The sequence below is a fragment of the Juglans microcarpa x Juglans regia genome, chromosome 3S (assembly GCF_004785595.1).
Source record: "Juglans microcarpa x Juglans regia isolate MS1-56 chromosome 3S, Jm3101_v1.0, whole genome shotgun sequence".
NCBI classification, from domain to species: domain Eukaryota; kingdom Viridiplantae; phylum Streptophyta; class Magnoliopsida; order Fagales; family Juglandaceae; genus Juglans; species Juglans microcarpa x Juglans regia.
The window spans coordinates 24,727,676-24,747,524 of record NC_054599.1 but is presented as its reverse complement, the minus strand read 5'-3'; the positions used below and the strand labels follow the sequence as shown (position 1 = coordinate 24,747,524).

Here is a 19,849-nt window from a genome sequence, read left to right as displayed (position 1 = left end):
TAATATTAAATCAAATCCGGAACCATTCCATTAATTTGATCTGGTCGATTTGGTTGCGTTTTCAATATCTGCCAACATTAGTTAATGTTAATTAAATTTATAAATAGATTAATTACCATATATATATATATATATATATATATATAGAAGACTTACCAACTCTCGTTGATCTTATCTGTGCTTAGAAGAAAACATGCACGGACCCGTTCGGTACTGCAGACTCCCCCTCGATCTATAAATAGACGCGTTTCCATACAACATATCTCATCCCTCACCCAAGCAAGAGATCACACAAACGCTAAAAGCAAGTGCTAGAGACATCCTCAAACATGCAGATCATGAAAGCTAAGTACCTCGTAACAGCTGTGGCCCTTTTGGCCTTGGCTTGCTCCCTCGCCTCTGCCTATGACCCTAGTCCTCTGCAGGACTTTTGTGTTGCAGTCAAGGATCCCGCTTCTGCTTGTACGTAAACATTACCATTACTATTATTATCATTAGGTTCTGCAGTAGAAATCATTTCAAGCATATGCATGCATGGATTGTTTTATCTCATGTTATGAATCCATAGATTAATGTAACTATACTTTCAGTTTCTGCATCATATGTACGTTTATGTTATTTCCCATTGTTATGGGAAGTGTCTGTACGTCCCATTTGTGATGATGACATGGTACTTGTCTTTTTCTACAGTATTTGTGAATGGAAAGTTCTGCAAGGACCCAAAGCTTGCATCAGCTAAGGACTTCTTCTTCTCGGGACTAAACATTCCCAGAGACACTTCAAATCCTCTAGGATCGAACGTCACTGCTGTGAATGTGGACAATCTAGCAGGACTCAACACCCTAGGCATATCCTTGGCTCGCGTTGACTTTGGTCCATTTGGTCTGAATCCTCCCCATACCCACCCACGTGCCACTGAATTTCTCATTGTCTTAAAGGGTACTCTGTACGTTGGATTTGTCACCTCCAACGGAGATGGTAACCGCCTCTTCACCAAAATCCTATACCCAGGAGATGTCTTTATATTCCCAATTGGTCTCATTCACTTCCAATTGAATGTGGGAAAGACCAAAGCAGTTGCCTTTGCTGGTTTGAGCAGCCAGAATCCAGGGGTCATCACCATTGCAAAAGCAATCTTCGGTTCTGACCCAAAAATCAATCCCGATGTTCTCACCAAGGCCTTCCAGGTGGACAAGAATTTGGTCGAGTACCTTCAAAAACAGTTTTGGTCGGACAACAATTAGAGAACTGTTTGTAATAGCAATAATGATCCATTGCATGCATGGTTCGAAGAAATCACGATTTACTATTTTCCAATTGTTGTAACGTACTCATAAAATTATAATTATGATGAAATAAGATGGTATTTTATTTATGCACTACCCTCTCTCTCGTTGTTTTTTTTTTTCCCCCCTTTTTGGGTAACAGCATAATAGTGAAGGTAAAGAATTCATAAGGTTGGGCAAAATGCTCGTAAAAACCAGCCAATAGACTGAACTGAAACGAGAACGATCAAATGATATCTGATTTTGGTTCGTTAGGTATTGTGTCAAGAATAATAAGAAAAAAACGATTTGTTCATGTCTATGATCAGATGATGAGTGCTTGAAACCATTCTACAATTGCACTAACCAACCGTGATGTTGTATATGATTTTCCTTTCTTTCTTTCTCTCTCTTTCTTCCCAGATTTTGCATTCTACGGACGCCAAAATCCTAGTAGTTGCCACATCTCTAGCAAGACCCTTTCTCTCTCACGCAATTTTAAGAAGAGGGGCTCTTTTTCTTTTTCTTTTCTTTTTTTTAAGATGAAGACAATACCCAATTTTATTAAAAATATGAAAAATGCTATGGATCCCGCTCCAATATTTTTTTTAGTTTCTTTTATTTAGTGATTAAGAAAATGTTGTTTAATAATATTGTAAATTTTTTTCTTTTTTTTTTAAATATTTAAAAGTGTTAAAAAAATTAAGTGAAAAAAAAATAAAAATAAAAACTTAAAATATACTGACGGGAGTTCCCAACGGTGGGTATAGAGTCTATAGACCCACCCTAAAAATATATCCTTTCGACGGAGAAGTTATGGTTCAAAATTACCTTAGGATTACATTACAATATTAATAAGACGGTCGAAACCAAGTTGCAAAAAACTGCTTTTTTAACACTTCAAAAGCAACTGTGTAGCCAGAAAGGAAGAACTGATTAAAGAGTATATTGCTTAGAATGTAGAATTTGACGACTCCCCAATGGAAGATCTGATAGATTTCTTGGCAATATTTTTCTCAAGTAATTACAAACAAAAATATATATGTTGGAATAGAATAGATTATTGACAAAATTGTAAGTTCAAGGACTTAAAGAATGGGTTGAACACGTCCATATATAGTACGAGTCAGAATTTGAAATATATATAAATATGTATTACTCCAAGGCCTCCAGCTACTATCATGTTTGCTGATGGATAGCTTCGACCAAGTTGCAAAAAACTGCTTTTTTAACACTTCAAAAGCAACTGTGTAGCCAGAAAGGAAGAACTGATTAAAGAGTATATTGCTTAGAATGTAGAATTTGACGACTCCCCAATGGAAGATCTGATAGATTTCTTGGCAATATTTTTCTCAAGTAATTACAAACAAAAATATATATGTTGGAATAGAATAGATTATTGACAAAATTGTAAGTTCAAGGACTTAAAGAATGGGTTGAACACGTCCATATATAGTACGAGTCAGAATTTGAAATATATATAAATATGTATTACTCCAAGGCCTCCAGCTACTATCATGTTTGCTGATGGATAGCCTCCGATTCCTTGAAGTCTTTTCCAACCAATATAAAGAGCATCACAATCACTATTCCTTTAAGTCAGCATAGTGTTAGGGATTCTTAGGTACAAGTATCAATCAAAACTTTGATCAACTACTGATGTCTTAAAAGTTTTACATTTCAAACGGTGAACAAGCAATATATGTCGCTGATTTTGTTTCTTAGTCTAAAACGATACAAAATCCCAGTCAAATGGGAATGGCTCGAGTAAGCAGAAGCTATAATCTAAAGATGGATTTCTATACAAACTCTAATTCCTACGTTTTTGTACAGTTGGAATGAGATATACTCAAAAGTTACTTCCCACATTCCCAGGAAGAACAAATGAATACTATACACAGCCATGCCGGCGGGGCTTATGCACACTGAAATACTCTAAGAAGTAAAGTTAGGGAAAATGTTTCGAACCTATATAGGTCGTGTAATACTCATCTTCCCATGAACATCACAAACAAGGGTGGTCAGCTCGGGGAAAACAGATACGAGTAATAATTCAAGTGCTTCATATGCAAGGTTCTTCACACAGATAGAAGACTGCAATTTACAACAAATCATATTCAACTTCTTGGTAAGAAATAAAAAGCCTAAAATAAAGATTTTTTATTATAAAAAGAAATCGGCATTGAGAAGGAATAAGAGGCTTGACCTGAGTGAAATAATATATGTCCCTCGCACAACGCCTGTACTGCTTTTGCCCAATCAAGCTGACTAAGGCAGTTGGAGCTCCATCTGAAAGATGTGGAGGTTAATGTCATCTCATAACTCGGGTCACGTTAGTCTGTGCCAAGCTTGCTAAGTGTAGTTTGCCTATTTCCTAATATCTAAACCTCAAGTTAATATGTCCTTCAACATGGTTATCAGAGCATGCTCTATTAGATCTTATGTTCAGCTCTTACGATCCCCACGGAAGTCTCTTCCTTTTAACATTTTTTCTCTCTATTTATTTTACCTATAAAGAGAGAGAGAGAGAGAGAGAGAGAGAGAGAGAGATTTTTTCTTTGTTTTAACATTTTTCCATACTCGCATGTCTAGGGTTTGGTGGGGCTAAGACAAAGGTGGGGCTCTTAGCAGATTGATTAACATAATTGGTCCTCTTCATAGAGATCATGTGGATGCAATGAAAAAAACAAGACTAGTGAGGAATCTAAGAATACCCCAGATGAAACACTGACATGCATATACAACTATTGCCAATTTTTAGTCCTATTATCTTATAATGAAGTCTGGAGTTTCCCCTTCAATTATGAGCAAGGTGATGGCTGGTCAATACGTAAGAGCAGTTTTGCTATTTCCAAATATCCAAAGTAGAGCCACAATTTAGTTATCTGGTATAAGTTGTGCACATAACCAGATGGGAAAAACAATAAAATAAAACATAAAATTTATGTTACAAAGAAAGGCTAATCTTAGAAACCATAACGTATAGCCTCAAGATTTGAGCTCCAGAGATTCTACAAATCTCTGGTGTTGAAACTATCCCATAATGAGAAGCCTCTAGTAAAATCCTAAGTACTTACAACAAACAATGGTTTAAAGGGAAAAAATCATTCAAATTGCTTATTCAAATATTTTCCCATGAACAGACATCCAAAATCCCACATAAAAATACAGTGCATTTGTTTACACGAGGGATACACATGCCCTAGAAATTAATTTAAACTAATTAATTAGAAAAGATCTCATTATGATTACTTGGGTCCCATTAAACTAGAATAGTCTGAAAAGACAATATATGGTTAAACACATTCAGATTCTTAAGTGAAAATTAAATAAAAAAACAAATAAATAGTTGCTGGAGCCCAAGACAAGCAGTCACAACTTTCCAAGCATCAAATACCGAATGGCTATTGAGAAATCTGGAATTTATGATATAGACTAAAAATAAAGCGAAAAGGAAAACATAAGTACAAAAAAAATAATAAAAACAGAAAAATCATTGCCTGGCAAACTAAGGAAACAATCTCCAAAGATATCAACCACAAGTCGCAAGATAAAGGACATTTCACAACTGAATGACTTCAAAAGGGTAATAATTAGGGGTGTAACCGGTCCGATCCAGTCCGGTTTTGGACAAAATCTAGGACCGAACTGGTATGTACCGGTTTTGTATTTTTCAAAACCGATTACGCTCCGGTTATCTTCATAAACCGGTTTCCGGTCCGGTTTTCCGGTTTTTTTAAAATGTAAAAAAATATATAATAAAATGTTACTTTTTATAATAAAATGTTATTAATAATTTAATATATATATTATGTTTAAAACATATGATCAATTAAATTTTCATCTTTAGATTAAAATTTTATTTTATAAATTATAATAACATTATCTTAGATATAATTATATTAATAACATATGATCAAACAAATTACAAATGTTCATATTTAAGATTAACATTTTATATTATAATTTATAAATTATAATATGAAATTATTTCATATGTGATATATAATTATATATTATATATAAAAATTTAATATATAATTATATATTATATATAAAACTTATATATATAAATATTTGTATAATATATAAAATTAATTTTTATATATATATATTTTTTCCAACCGGTCCAGTTCAGTCCCGAAAACTATGGAACCAAAACCGGACCAGATTCAACCGATTTTCATAATATAGGAACCGGTTCCGAACTGGACCGGTTCAAAACCGGACCAACCGGTCCGGTTCGGTCCGGACCGGTTTTCCGGTTTAAATTTACACCCCTAGTAATAATTGAACTATTAAAAGAGAATGTTACTCACCAAATAACATTTTCTTGACATCACTTGCTCGGCGAGCGGCCTGAAGCTGTTGTTCGAAAGACACCAATGAGGAGACCTTACTGCCACCAAATTGATTTGTAGTTTGAAAAGGTTTTTGATGAGGTTCAGTATCATCGTCGTTACTTGAAGTGTTCCGTACTCTTAGGAAGAATGTGCCATCGGGCCAGAGAATCTGAAAGAAAGACAATTTATCAAAATATTTGCAAATGGAATTTCATATTTTCTGGTTTTTCCATCCAATCGCAAAATGTTTAACAAAAAAAAATAATTTTGAGAAGGGACCCACATTTAAAATAACCATAAATCTTAGAACAAGCAATGAGGGGCAGTAGCACGACTACTTCTCATCTATGAGCAACTAAACAGAAATCTAATTTCAGCTTTGAACAAAAAAGAGCCTCATATATGGTTATTACAGATTATATTTAGAAGGTAAAGTGGATAAAAAGAAGAAAAAATATCTGATCATGTCAGAGGGAAATCTGTTCTTCAGCCTCCTCATAAAATCATTAAAAATCAACGTAAGAAAAAAGAATTATACTTTATGTTTTCTACATGTATGAAATTGTCAAAGATATTCTACCACCTCAAATGTCCAGAACCAGCATGCATATGGCTTTTTACAGTGCTAGTTCTATCAACCAATCCAGAGCACTAAATTCATGCACAAACTTTCAGTTTGAAAGTCTACAATGTGAAGCTGACAAAAAATATTTAGTTGGTAGACCCATTCCAACAAAACGATGACAGTTATTATTGGTGGGGTTGAATCCTTACATCTTGAATCCATTGAATCCCCTGAGCAATAATTTCATCTCTCCGCAACCAATGAATCTGCCTCAAGAGCCAGTCATCAATTGCATCTTCCATTATTAACTGTAATATTTGTTTTGATATCCAAAAAACCTGTCTTCTGCATCAACATAAATCAGTATTTAGGGCCAATCAATCACAGTGATCAAATAGATTATAGCATCAGTGCATGTTATCATCCCTTTTACAATTACGTCAGTCCAAAAGGCCAAAATTGCACAAAGGCCTAAATGATAGAAATAAGTATCCTGAAAGCTATAAATGATTTTTTACATACATGAAATGGGACAACAAAATGGTAATGCCTGGAACAAGATGAGTATTTTTTACAAGTAAATATCAAATCTAGAAAGATCAAGAAACACCCAGACCAGTAACCAATGTCTAACATAATTTTTTTTTTTTATAAGTAATAAATTATTTCATTGATATGAAGATAGGCATAGTCCAGGTAAACTGGAAGTATACCTGTGAATACACCTATTTACAAACTAGAAACAGTTACAAGGAAATCATGGAAGCTGAGACCATTCAAATCTAAAGCAATAGCCGACAAAAACAAAAACAGTCTTCCAGAAAAAACTCCTAAACTCTTCCAAAGAGCGCTCATGATCCTTAAAAAGCTTCTCGTTTCTTTAGGAGCCATCTTCCACACGGCTGCGATCTGCGGTATCCCAGTGATCCCTCTCCAGCTTGCTAACAGTTCAACCACCCTACCCGGCATTACCCATGCTAGTCCCATTCTGCTGAAAAAGTATTTCCAAATATCTCGAATAAAATCACAATGTAAAAGTAGATGGTCTGCCGTTTCACCACTATTTCTGCACAAACAGCACCAATCTGTGATTATAAGGCCACATCGTCTAAGATTATCTATGATCATAATCTTCCCTAGAGCTGCTGTCCAGACAAAGAATGCGGCCTTGGTTGGTGCTTTACTCCTCCATATGTTCTTCCAAGGAAAGTTGTGCCTTTGTTGCATAGTAATAAAGTCATAAAATGAGCATACCGAGAACTTCACTTTCCTAGAGGGTCTCCATTCCAGCAAATCTTCAGTTGTGGCAGCAATAGGAGTGTTGTACAGCAAGTTCAGAAACTCCACCAAAACAGTCACTTTCCAATCATGTGCATCCCAAGTAAGGCTAATATTCCACTCCTATGAACCTTGATTGATTACCCGCAAGTCAGCCACCATAGCTTCCTTCTCCCTTGCAATACTGAAAATTATAAACATCCTTCAAGGCCGTGTCTCCCACCCACACATCCTTCCAAAAGCTGATCCTACTACCATCCCCCAAACACAACCGAGTATTACTAGCAAAGGAGCACCAACCTTTCCGTATATACTTCCATAGCCCCACTCCATAAGTCCCCCTACCCTCTTTAGAACACCAACCCCCCCCCCCCCCCGGTTCACTACCATACTTCGTGTCGATCACCCCTTTCCATAAGGCTCCCCTCTCATAGTTATAACGCCACAACCATTTACCTAATAAAGCCTTATTGAAATCCCTCACATTCGAAGCCCCAAGCCACCATCCCTTTAAGGAGAACATACCTTGTCCCACCCCACTAAGTGGAATTTAAATTCATCTCATATTCCACTCCACAAAAACTCATGTTGAATTTTCTCCATTCTAGGTGCAATGCTAGCAGGGAGGGGAAATAAAGATAAGTAGTATGTGGGAAGGTTGGATAAAGTACTCTTGATAAGAGCGATCTGCCCCCCTTTAGATAAATACAACTTTTTCCACCCGGCTAGCCTCCGCTCAAATTTTTCCAGCACCACCTCCCAAATCGTCTTAACTTTGAAAGAAGCCTCCAACGGAAGTCCAAGGTACTTCAATGGCAATGAAGAAACCACACAACCCAAGATGTTAGCCAACCCTCTAATATTGTTTACATCACCAATTGCGACCATCTCCGTCTTAGCAAAATTAATCTTCAACCTGAATATCGCTTCAAAACAAAAGTAAGATGGCCTTCAAAGATTGGATATGCCCTGCATTTGCTTCACAAAACAGCAAGGTGTCATCTGAAAACAAAAGGTGAGAAATAATGGTAGAGTTGTGGATATCTCACACTGAGAAGCCAGAGAAAAATCCTCCCTCTACTGCAGCTGACACCATTCTATTTAGCACCTCCATTACTAGAACAAACAAGAGGGGTGATAATGGATCACCTTGACGTAGTCCTCTCGAACTATTAAAGAAACCCACGGGATCACCATTTACCAAGACTGAGAAGCAAGCCGTTGACACACAATGCCTCATCCATTTCCTCCATCTTTCCCCAAAACCACATCTCCCCAGCATATATATCAGGAAATCCCAATTAACATGATCATGTGCCTTCTCCATATCTAATTTGCATATAATACATGGAACTCTCGACTTGATCCTGCTATCCAAGCATTCATTAGCTATGAGGACCAAGTCCAAAATTTGTCTTCCTCTCACAAAGGCATTTTGTGACTTAAAAATGATCTTTGTCATGACCGAGTTCATCCTTTTGATGTCATGGAACCTCTCCAAGGCAAGGCCCTTCGGACCCACCCTTGCAAAGTAAACCCCGGTCCCGTGCACCACACCCTCAGAAGTTTTCCTACATGAAACTGATTAAATCGTTGGCTTTTCACCAGGGCGTGTGGCCCCAAATGATTGTTTGCACCCTGAGGTGTTGAACCTTGGACCTTGAAAGGAGTGATACCCCAAGACCAAGGCCTTCACCACTTGAGCCAACCCCTTGGAGTTACCGAGCTCATCCTATTAGCAAGAACTTTCGAAAGCATCTTATACACACTGACCACAAGACTAATCGGCCTATAATCTTGTACCTCTATTGCACCAGCCTTTTTAGGGACTAAAGCAATAAAAGAAGCATTTAAGCTTTTCTCAAATTTGCCATAAGTGAGAAATTCCTGAAAAACCAACATTACATCCTCCCTCACCACTTCCCAACAAGTTTGGAAAAAAGCCATAGTGAAACCATTTGGACCTGGAGCTTTATCTTTATTCATTTTCCTGATTACTTGTTGTAGATTTTCCTCTTCAAATGGTCTCTCCAACCAAGCCGAACTATTTTGATCAATGGCCTAAAAGGCTAGACCATCCACGATAGGCCTCCATGCGTGAGGTTCCGTCAACAAATGTTCAAAATGGCCATCCACATGCTCCTTTATCACAACCTGATATGAGGATGCACCACCATCTATGTTCATGGACTCAATGGAATTAAACCTCCTATGTGCATTAGCAACTCGGTGAAAAACTTTATGCATTTATCCCCCTCCCGAAGCCACAAAGCCCTTAAACCTCCACAAGATCTCCTCCATTAGAGTCAAACGTTCAAGTTCAGAAACTACTTGATCTTTTAGGTTGTTCTCATCTCCTACACCCTCCAAGCTTTGTAATTCTTGAAATAAACTCTTCTTTTGTAATATTACATCACCAAATACCTGTTCATTCCATGTCTTCAAATCCTTCTTCAAAGCTTTCAACTTTCCAGCCAATACATTGCTTGGGTTGCCCTCAAATAAGTATGAATTCCACCATTGTCTAGTCAAGTCCACAAACCCATCCGCTTTTAACCACATATTCTCAAACTTGAATGGTCTTCTATCCCCTTGAATACCACCACAGTCTAACATGACAGGAAAGTGATCAAAGCATATCCTCGGGAGCCTTTTCTGACTTAAATCTAGATATTGTAGCTCCCACGAGGGCGAAATGAGGAATCTGTCCAGTCTTGACCAAGTTTGATTATTAGACCAAGTATATTCACCTCCCATTAGAGCTATATCCATCAAACCTAACTCAAAAATGAAGTCCGAGAAATCCACCATAGCTTGATTTTGTTGTGCCTCCCCTGATCTTTCGCTGGAAAATCTTGTCACATTAAAATCCCCACCAATGCACCAAGGAGCCTCCCACCAAGAACATAGGTCAGCGAGCTCATCCCAAAGCAACCACCTCTCACTATCCAAATTAGGGCCATAGACCCCAGCCAAAGCCCATAAGAAACCATCACCAATATTTTTAAAAAGACCCCACCGAGTATTCTCCCACAAACTCATCAATGTTCTCCACCACCCTCTTATCCCACATAACCAACACTCCACCCAAGGCCCCTTTCGAGGGTAAGTATGCTCAATCTACCATATACTCCGAATAATTCTTCTATTGACAAGTTTCAACTTTGTTTCCTGCAAGCAAATGATGTCCAACTTCCATTGCCTTAATAAGGCTCTTATTCGAATGTGTTTATTAATCTCATGCAGCCCCCTAACATTCCAACTCAAAATTTTTGGCTTCATTTATCAATTGTTCCAGCCCTCCCCTTGTTTCTTCCACGACTTGCACTCCCCTCATTTCCATCATAATTAATGGATCACGTCAACCTCTTCAACTCCCTATCTCTTTTTGACCCTATGTCATGTTGTCTTGCCTCAATGGCCATAATCAATGCCTTAAACTGATCCTCATAGCCCTCACACGAAATCCCCATACAACTCTGCATTTCCTCTACCCTTTTCAATACCCAATCAGAGGAAATAGTAGGAGGGATCATACTTATAGGGGTAGGATCCTCTCCTGCTGACTCTTCCCCCTTTTTGAGTATTCACAAGGATCATAATCAAGGATCATAAAGCATCAACTGACCTTCCCCGTCTAACTCCCCCTTATCCGACGTGCCCCCACACTCCAAAACAACTAAAGTCTTGGGCTCCCTCCAAAGGCTCACCGTGGGCCATATCTGGCCCCCACAACCTTAACTGTGCCTAGCCCAAGGATATCGACAGGTCCAGAGGTGTCCCAAGGCTTGCTGGAAAGGTCTGTGGCAGCCCACAAGATGGCGGCCATCCCTAAGCACCACCTGAGCCTTCATGTTCAAAGATACATAGTTCTAGGCCTTCCACTTAAACGATTTCCCCCACCTCCACTTCCGGTGATTGTAATACCTCCAACAGACCACCACCTGAGTTGCCCCTTTCTGTGTCAAATTCGACCCAAGACTCGGACCCGGTACTGTAGTATCGAGCACCTCCAGCACACCCGAAATTGATATCGGGCCTTTCTCATGCCAAACCCTACAAGGGCTTTTACATGGGCCCGGCCCATAAGCTGCCTTCTTCCCCTTCAAATATGTCTCACCTTCATGGCCCATGAAACTCTTCTTCCCAATCTGAGCCCCACTTGAGTGAGCCTGACCCAACGCAGTGAGCCCTCCTGATGCTATTGCACCCTTCTTTTTAGCTTCACTTGGGCCACACAGCCCACTCCCAAACCCAAGCCCATCCCTTTTTTCTCCTCTAGGCACCGTATCATCCAATTGATATTCACTTGCAGCAAATCTATCTGACATTTCATCTCTTGCAAAGCACACAACTCATTTTCCTCATACAAACCGACAACCACTCTGTCCACTTCCTCCCGTGCCTGGGCTCCTACAGAAGCGATAGCACTCCTTCGTAGGCCTACCCCTCCTCTCGAGCATGCCGAGGTGTCAGAGCTATGGCCAACTCTGACACTACCTTTGGGTAGCAGTGCCTACCAATACGACAGAAATGGTGGTTGTTGTGGTGGCAGGAACACCAGACCACCTGTACGACCAGCCTCCCTCATAACCTCCACCAGCTTCCTCCAACCCTTTCCCTCCCTATCCTCTAGTATGAATAAGAAGTTCCGATACCCACCCCCACCATACTCCATCAATGCCATGAAGCATCCTCATGAGTTGTGGCATCTCTGTGCAACATAGCCCTATCTCCTTCACTATGTGCAGAATAGAACTCCTTCCTCGCAGCCTTCAAGCAATCCTCCAAGGCTTTGATGAACCACTTTGTCGTGCCTAGCCCCAGCCTAATCTCTTTCACCACCTTACATCCTTTCTCAGTCAAGAATACAAACCTACCATCACTTACTACCTCAAAAAACTTAAATTCAATAACTACCTCCTTCGCAGTACCCACAACTCACTAAAATAAAACACTAACTCACCACTACATGCGCCAGATTATCACCAAAAGGAAAAGAGAACTTTTCTTCATCGGAGTTTTAGTAGTACGGAGAGAAAATTCTTGTCTCCTCTAACATAATCAAAATAAGGGAAAAAAAAAAGATCAATTATAAATACGTCAGGTGGAAAAACTGGAATATTACAAATACAAGGGAAATATCCAAAAAAAGCACATCCCTCAGAAAAGAAAACAGCAGTGGAAAAAACATAATTGAGAACCAATCCAAGCTTGACGCATGGCACGACCATCATACCAACTGAATCATGCCCAAAGACAAGATGCTCAAGAGATTAAATGCTGAAGTGATCATAGTGACACAAAAAGAGAACTAAATGAGGAATGTAGGAACCAACTACAAGAACATGCATGTGAGCACACATACACACACACAAGAAGGCAGATTCAGGGATAGAGTAACCAATAAATAATATAGGCAAGAAAGAATTTTAAAGAGAGAACGCTACACCATCTGCACCAAGCATTTCCAGAAACATCAACTCAGTGAAGAGCTTGAGCATGCTTCACGTATACTCCAAAACAAATCAATATAACAGAAAGACACTCGTCCCAAAAAAAGGCATACAGCATAATACAATTTTAAAAATAATTCTGCAAACTGGAAGACAATGCATTAGTACAGCATATAAACAAGTCTCCATTGTTATATGACTCAGTTAAAAATTCTGATTAATGCGCAGTAATTGCTCACCTCAGCCAGCCTCTTCTCTTGAGCTGAAATATATTATCGACTAGATTCAACAGAGGAACACTGACGTTGGGTGGAGTCCACTGTAAGAAAATCCAACCGTAAACAACCAGTGTTTCAAAAAACAACAAAAACACACAATGATGGCAATATTAGTTGGTTACATGAACTAGGATAGGTATTACGGAATATACAGGGTATCTTGACAGTAAATGTGATTCATAAAATGGAAAAGAAAATGAACTTCACTAAACTCATGATACCTCAGGTGGCATTCCAACTGGGTCCTCCAAATGATCTGAGATTAAACTTGTTACTGGAAATCCACCTCCGCATATTCCAGATTTCAACATTAAATCATGTCTCTTCTCAGAACTTGAGTTCATAGGCTCTTTGCTATGTTTGATTACCCGAGGTGGAAAACTCTTCGAATTCACTTCATTGTCTGAATGCCACCCACTAGCATTTACACTATTGACTTCCTTGAGGACATCATTCTCATCCTTGTGGCCTTCATCATTATCAGAAAAACTATTCATAGTTTCTACAGAATAATGACTTGAAATGTGTCTATTTATCTCATCCACATTCCAGGGCAAGCTCCTGGTTGTTGCTGAAGAAGAAGCTTCATTAGAGGGTGATGGACCAACAACTTTACGTACTAATCCATCTGAAACTCCTCTGAATTGGCGAACAATGTCATCCACCGCATCATCCACATTGACTGTTTGAATTGTCCAAATTAGAAACTAATAGTAAAATGTAGGAGGAAAATGATAAGCAAAGGAAAAATTGGCACATTGATCAACATTTTGTTCATAGGACAAACAATTATCGTCATGAACAGCTACAGAAACCATCGATGAGGGGTTTTAAGAAAATTTGAAGATGAAGTATTATGGTTCTACTCTCCTTTTCAATGAAGCATGTACTAAGAAATTAAAAGGAAACGCTGTTGTTCACAAAAAGGCTCCCCCTCAAACAAGTGGCCAGAAAGCAAAAGAGCACGCACAATTTTGAACAAATAATCAGCCTCTCTTTCCAATAGATGGTTGATACCATCCAGGATAATGTGTCTTTATTCATCAGTAACTATGTGAAGAAGCCAGCAAAATTTTCCTTCCCAGAAAAGCAAATTCCAAAGGCAATTAAAGATTTAATGTGAGAAAAAAAAAAAACTAATAACCAACTTAAAAATCCATAAGTAACAGCCTACTTTACATATAGATGGAAAACTGTCTATGTTGACAATAGAAGGACATGGGGAAATGACAAATGGTAGCGAAAGGGGTAATGTCGCAAATTGTACTCTAAATCATTATCATCCTGGCTACCGACGATGTTTCTTATGATAAAGTCTTTCTGTATCCTTATGAATGCTGTTCATCTTAAGAAGTTGATTTGTTTGGTAGGTAAGGGCCATTCTTGTATACAACCTATATCCCTAGGTTCATGCTATTCCCTCCACTTTCAGTATTGACATGTCTATTTATCCCCCAAAAAGAGGGAGTTGGAAGAAAGACGCACTCATATTAAGAACCTCTGATCATAAGCATCAGTTCAGTCCCCATATTACATAATCAGCAAAACTCTTTCCAAATTACATATTTAGCAAGACAACCACTGTCAGTATTTATTTATTTTTATTGACAACAACTACCACTAAATAAAACTAGTATCCATTTTTCCAGAACTGACAACAATCTATCAGCAGTCCATCAACTTGTATTGCACCATCAGGCTTATAACAAACTAACAAGCAATTCAGAGAGGTAACAGATATTGATCACCAGCAGAATGATTTGCATGCCACCACACTAAATAGTTACAACATAGACACAGAAATAGCTAGGGGGATACAGAAACCAAGAAGGATAACCACATACCTGCCAGGGTTCTCATCACTGAGGAAGATTTCCCAAAAGAGTAATTCTTCACAAAAGAAAAAAAAAAAAAAAAAAAAAAATTAGGCAACACGTACACCAAAATCCCTCGTCTAAAATTGATCTAACAAATTTCAAGAAGATGCACACCTTAGAGGAAACACTCAAAAAATCCCACACTTCATGCTGTTCAGCAACATTAGCTATTGAAAGGAGATCCTGGGAAAGACAGCAGATTAAGAGCAACAGAAATATGTACAAAACTGAATTCCTACAAGAACAACACAGCAGGGGCTACTTAATACTTGCAGATATTTATCAAGCTGAATGCAGCGCTGATGAACAAAAGCATCTTCTGTGCTTGATGAGAATATCCTTTTTGGAGGCAGATGTAACGTATAATTAGGAATGTCTTTAAGATGCCGATGCAATCGCTCAAAATTCCTGTATCTGCACAATAACAATATTGTCAATAGAACAATTAAACCTCCAGATACAGATGGACTGAAGATAATCTTGAATTCACGAACTTCCTTTGCAATTAAAAGCAGCAGTTAGAGAAAAAAAAAAATTGATAATTTTAAAATAATATAAAACCATACAATAGTAACCATGATAAAATTATGATAGATGTGAACGCAACCTTCTTTTGACAAACCAAGTCTTATTTTCTGCATCTGTCACTGCAATTGAATAAACTGCAAAAGATTTTGACCCAAGTTTCTCAAAATATGCTCCCATGACCTGCAGAGAAGTAGACAACACAAGAGTCAAGTTAAACTCGGGGAAAGCATTTATATAGCAAATACAAGAAAGCAACTTAATTAATATCATCTTTCCTGAGGATTCCACTGTGAGCTCAGTCTACAAGTTTTTAATCACACGACATTTACAGCAAAAGAATTCTCACCCGGCACTTGAGCTTGGGAACTTCTTGTGCTTCACGGTGAAGCACCACATCCGAAGCAGTCTTACCACTATACTCTCCACTGTGCTGGCCGAAATCGGGGCCGTAGAACTCAGAAATAATGAGCCCTCCATGTCCTCCTTTTGATTTCTTCTCTGTATCAGGTTGGGGTATCAAAGCAGAAGTGCTATTAGATCTCTTGAGCGGATGTTTATTTCCATCAGTTACAAGACTACTATTATTTTCCAACACATCAAGAAGATTCCCTCCCTCGAAATAGGATTCCTTGTTAGGAGCTTGAGAGAAATCTTCTTCAGTTTCATTCCCATCACTTAACATATCCTCAACACTTAGTCGATGACTTAGCTGATTTATACCTACCTCATCTTTTCCCATAGGCATTTCATGCCTGTTGGCTAACATTTCCTTTCCCAGGTCTTTACTGGATACAGCACAATTTATTCCAGAACCCTTTCTTATAGGATCTTGAGGACCTACTTTAATATTCTTCTGCTCTTTCTTTTTATAATTTCTTCCTTTCGTCCACAAGTTCTCAAGATTTTCAGGGGTAAGAACTTCAGTTCTTCTCTGGGTTGCAGCCTCCAGCATTCGTGCCCAATCAGCAGACTGGTATTTCACAGGCCTTTCAGTGCTGTAATCCAAGGATGTTTCTCTTTGATTGCCAATTTTAGCCATTATCGTATCAGTCCCTTGATTAGAGGATAAATGCTTCCTTGAGGTAGAATCCACATCCTGTACACCCCCTGATGCAAGAGGATGATCATGAGGATGAGTTGCCTCATTGGTTGAATGATAACTACTTCCCCCTTTAAGGCTGTCATCTTTAGCAGCAAGCAAAAGGTATTCGATCAACTCATTGATGTACCTGATACATACACGTGTTAAAATCTTACCCCTGAAAATTTTGAGAACAAGTGGACAAAAGGAAGATATTTTTTTCAAAAAAAAAAAAAAAAAAAGAACATATGTACAAAAGGATAATTTAGATACTGGGGGAATATAAAATATTCTACACAACCACTGTCAAGTGTCAAGTCCATAATAGTCTCCCTGTATTTTTCAAGAAAAAAACACCATGATGAATAATATACACTGCAACCAGTTTATGGAGATTTTAAGACAAACTTCTATTCTTTTTTTTTTTTTTTTTTTTTTTGGGGGGGGGGGGGATATGTCCTTCAAGAAACTTACGCAGGGCATGCAAAATTCATAACTGGTTGCACAACTAGGCATGTTACAAGTTCCCGAGCAATAGATCGAATCAAAGGAGACTGAGCTTCTCGTGGTCTTAGTACCACAGCTAACACTCCTCCTATCAGCCGTTGAAGAACCTGTGAAAATATACAAAACATCAAGCAGATTCAAAAGAAAAATCAAAGAGAAAAATGCATTTCCATTAGAACACTCCACTCACACCTTGTACTCACTCTCAGGAGATATCAATGCTGGATGAAGCTCCTTGGAAGCCATAAGATGGTGTTTCAATCTCTCATCTCTCTCCTCAGAAGACAGTGTTTCCATAACTTCAATACCTATAGCAGCTTGGTTCCTTCTGAAGGTGTCCAAGTGATTCCCAATTAAATCAACTATATCCCTGAAACATTTGAGAGCCGTTTAATTCTGACATTCAAGCATCCAGCTCTATTGTCCCCTGAAAAGCTTCTTAATGAAACAGATTCTTTTCTTGTACCAGCAACCAGTAAAGAAAGGCACCACAAAAATTACCTTGTAAGCAACTCAACGAGGTTTAACTCTTTAACTCTTCCCGAGATTTCACCAAGAGCGTCCATGACTATGGCATGTATATGCTGAGGGAACTCGCTGTCGGGTGTAATTTCTGAATACCACAAATCCACCACAAAATCCTTCAATATTTTATCAATAAAATCATTCATTGCAGCCTCAACAACAGGAGAATCGATTTTCCTTTTCCATTTTGGAGGGGGAGGCATAGTAGAAAGCCGTGTATCATTCACTGACAATTGTTTCTTCTCCAAATGAGATAAATGCGTTCGTAGGCGAACTGATCGATCCTTCCAACGGAAATCTACCTCATTAAAAAGAATGCGCAGTGCAGAAACAAACAGAATTGCTATGGGTATATTCATCCACATTGATTTACTGGTATCTGCGAGGAAGAAAAAAAAAAGAAAGAGTTGATAGCAAACACGCTACATCAACAGCTGAAGGAATGTAAATTATAAGTCCCGCGCCGAAATTTTCAAAATGATTATCCGAACAGATTTATCATTAAACTGAGCCAGCTGAATGCGGGTAGGAGCTAGAAGTCATGAAATGCCCCCACATAAGATTTTGGCTTGGCGGAGTCTAGTTCTTCACACTTATAAAATTAAAACAATAATAATAATTTAAAAAAGACACATACAGATCAATGTATGGTTCTCTCCCAATTTCCACCAACATATCAGTAACCAAACAAAGGATTAGCTATTTATTCTTGACTCCGAACATAAATCGTAAACGAGATTTAGAATGGAATGAAAGCACATTGCAAAATCGAATACAATTCCCACGCAAGATTTGTAGTATTTGATATACCGACGAGCAAATTAAAATCACAAAAGATTCTAAAAACATGAAGAAAGTTAACATGATTGATTCTGGCTTTCTAAAGCAAAATTGGCACACTTACGCGATAAGAAGTACGAAACGGCAAAGATACACAGAGCCCACCAAACCGTTCGAAGTTTAGCCTCCTCGATTAGATCCTGTATGGACTCCATCGCCTTCATTCTCAAAACCCTAGAAAGTTTTCTAGCCCAAAATCACCAGGGCAAAAAATAAATAAATAAAGAAGCGAATTTGCGCGAATTGGTAAGCCCAAATATTCAGCATCGGAATTTATATATACATAAAAAAATCAATCAGGGACGCTGTGTAAGATTTTAGTTGTGTCGATTCGTTACGAACTTACGACCGCATCAGCATATGAGTTTGCGAGCAACAGAGATAGATGGGTCGACGATCCCTTTGGTCCTTGACAACTTTTCTCAGTTGGTCTCCCCCAGAGAGAGATGGTAAATAATTAAAGATGAGAATTTGCCAACTCAGCATATTCGAAAATTTTGCTGCTGGATTCTTTAGCTATCGTCTAGAACACTGTAACTAATATATACTAGCAGGCTTATTTTCTCTTTCTTATTGATTTTTCTCTTTTAGGCTATGTTTAGAGTTAAATATTAGTTCAATTCATTTCAAATTTATTATTTATAAAATTTATTATTTTTTTTATTTTTTATAAAAATATAAATTAATGTTAATATATTTCATACATTTAAATATATATATCAATCTATTTATATTTACTGTTAAGAGTCTAATGACATATGGTCTAATTTTCCAAATAAAAAACTTAAATTTGAAACCTCCTACTCATTTTAATAAAAAAAATATATATCTCAATAAAAAATATATTTTGAGAGATCACCAAAATCCGCCAAGTAAAAGATGGCTATGCTTGACTGACCAAGTTATCCTGAAAAAAGGCACAATTAAAAGGCCTCTCCTAAACTTTCTTCTTAACTAACGGATCTAAAGATGAAATGGCTATTTCTCGTACCGTCGTACGTTGAGAACGCGTAACGCCGGTTTTACAAAATTTCATTTTATCTCATTTTATCTTAATATTTAAATATTATTTAAATATAAAAATTTATTTTTAATTTTTTTTAATTTTTTCATCTAATTATTACGAAATCAATATAACTTTTCCAAACTTCTGAATAAAATATAAAAAATAATTTAATTTTTTTAATTTTCAAAACAAAAATTATATTCTAATTCTCTTTTAATTTTATAATTTTTTATTTAACATTTTCTCTCTCTTTCGCAAAACTCCATAAAAATCTTAACACAAATTATTTTACTATTATCC

The 19,849-nt window shown here is 37.7% G+C and overlaps 2 protein-coding genes across 3 annotated transcripts; one reads left to right on the top strand and one right to left on the bottom strand.

Annotated features, from left to right (window-relative positions):
• Nucleotides 1-261: 261 nt before the first annotated feature.
• On the top strand, nt 262-1,375 carry LOC121258382 (germin-like protein subfamily 1 member 13). Its single transcript, XM_041159890.1, has 2 exons — nt 262-462; nt 691-1,375. The coding sequence occupies exons 1-2, from the start codon at nt 330-332 to the stop codon at nt 1,242-1,244; spliced, it is 687 nt and encodes a 228-aa protein (XP_041015824.1). The 5' UTR covers nt 262-329; the 3' UTR covers nt 1,245-1,375.
• Nucleotides 1,376-2,924: 1,549 nt separating this feature from the next.
• LOC121258315 lies at nt 2,925-19,018 on the bottom strand. 2 transcript variants are annotated; one of them, XM_041159790.1, is made up of 15 exons: nt 18,608-19,014; nt 17,680-18,082; nt 17,371-17,548; nt 17,146-17,285; nt 15,937-16,819; nt 15,670-15,770; nt 15,332-15,476; nt 15,177-15,245; nt 15,030-15,075; nt 13,407-13,867; nt 13,147-13,226; nt 6,383-6,518; nt 5,585-5,777; nt 3,472-3,554; nt 2,925-3,359 (listed from the first exon to the last, which is right to left on the bottom strand). In XM_041159790.1, the coding sequence occupies exons 1-15, from the start codon at nt 18,705-18,707 to the stop codon at nt 3,234-3,236; spliced, it is 3,144 nt and encodes a 1,047-aa protein (XP_041015724.1). In that variant the 5' UTR covers nt 18,708-19,014; the 3' UTR covers nt 2,925-3,233. The 2 variants fall into 2 exon arrangements, with proteins under 2 accessions (XP_041015724.1, XP_041015725.1); XM_041159791.1 differs by lacking the exons at nt 2,925-3,359; nt 3,472-3,554 and adding an exon at nt 3,625-4,850 and having other exon boundaries at nt 5,548-5,777; nt 18,608-19,018.
• Between the last annotated feature and the right edge of the window lie 831 nt (nt 19,019-19,849).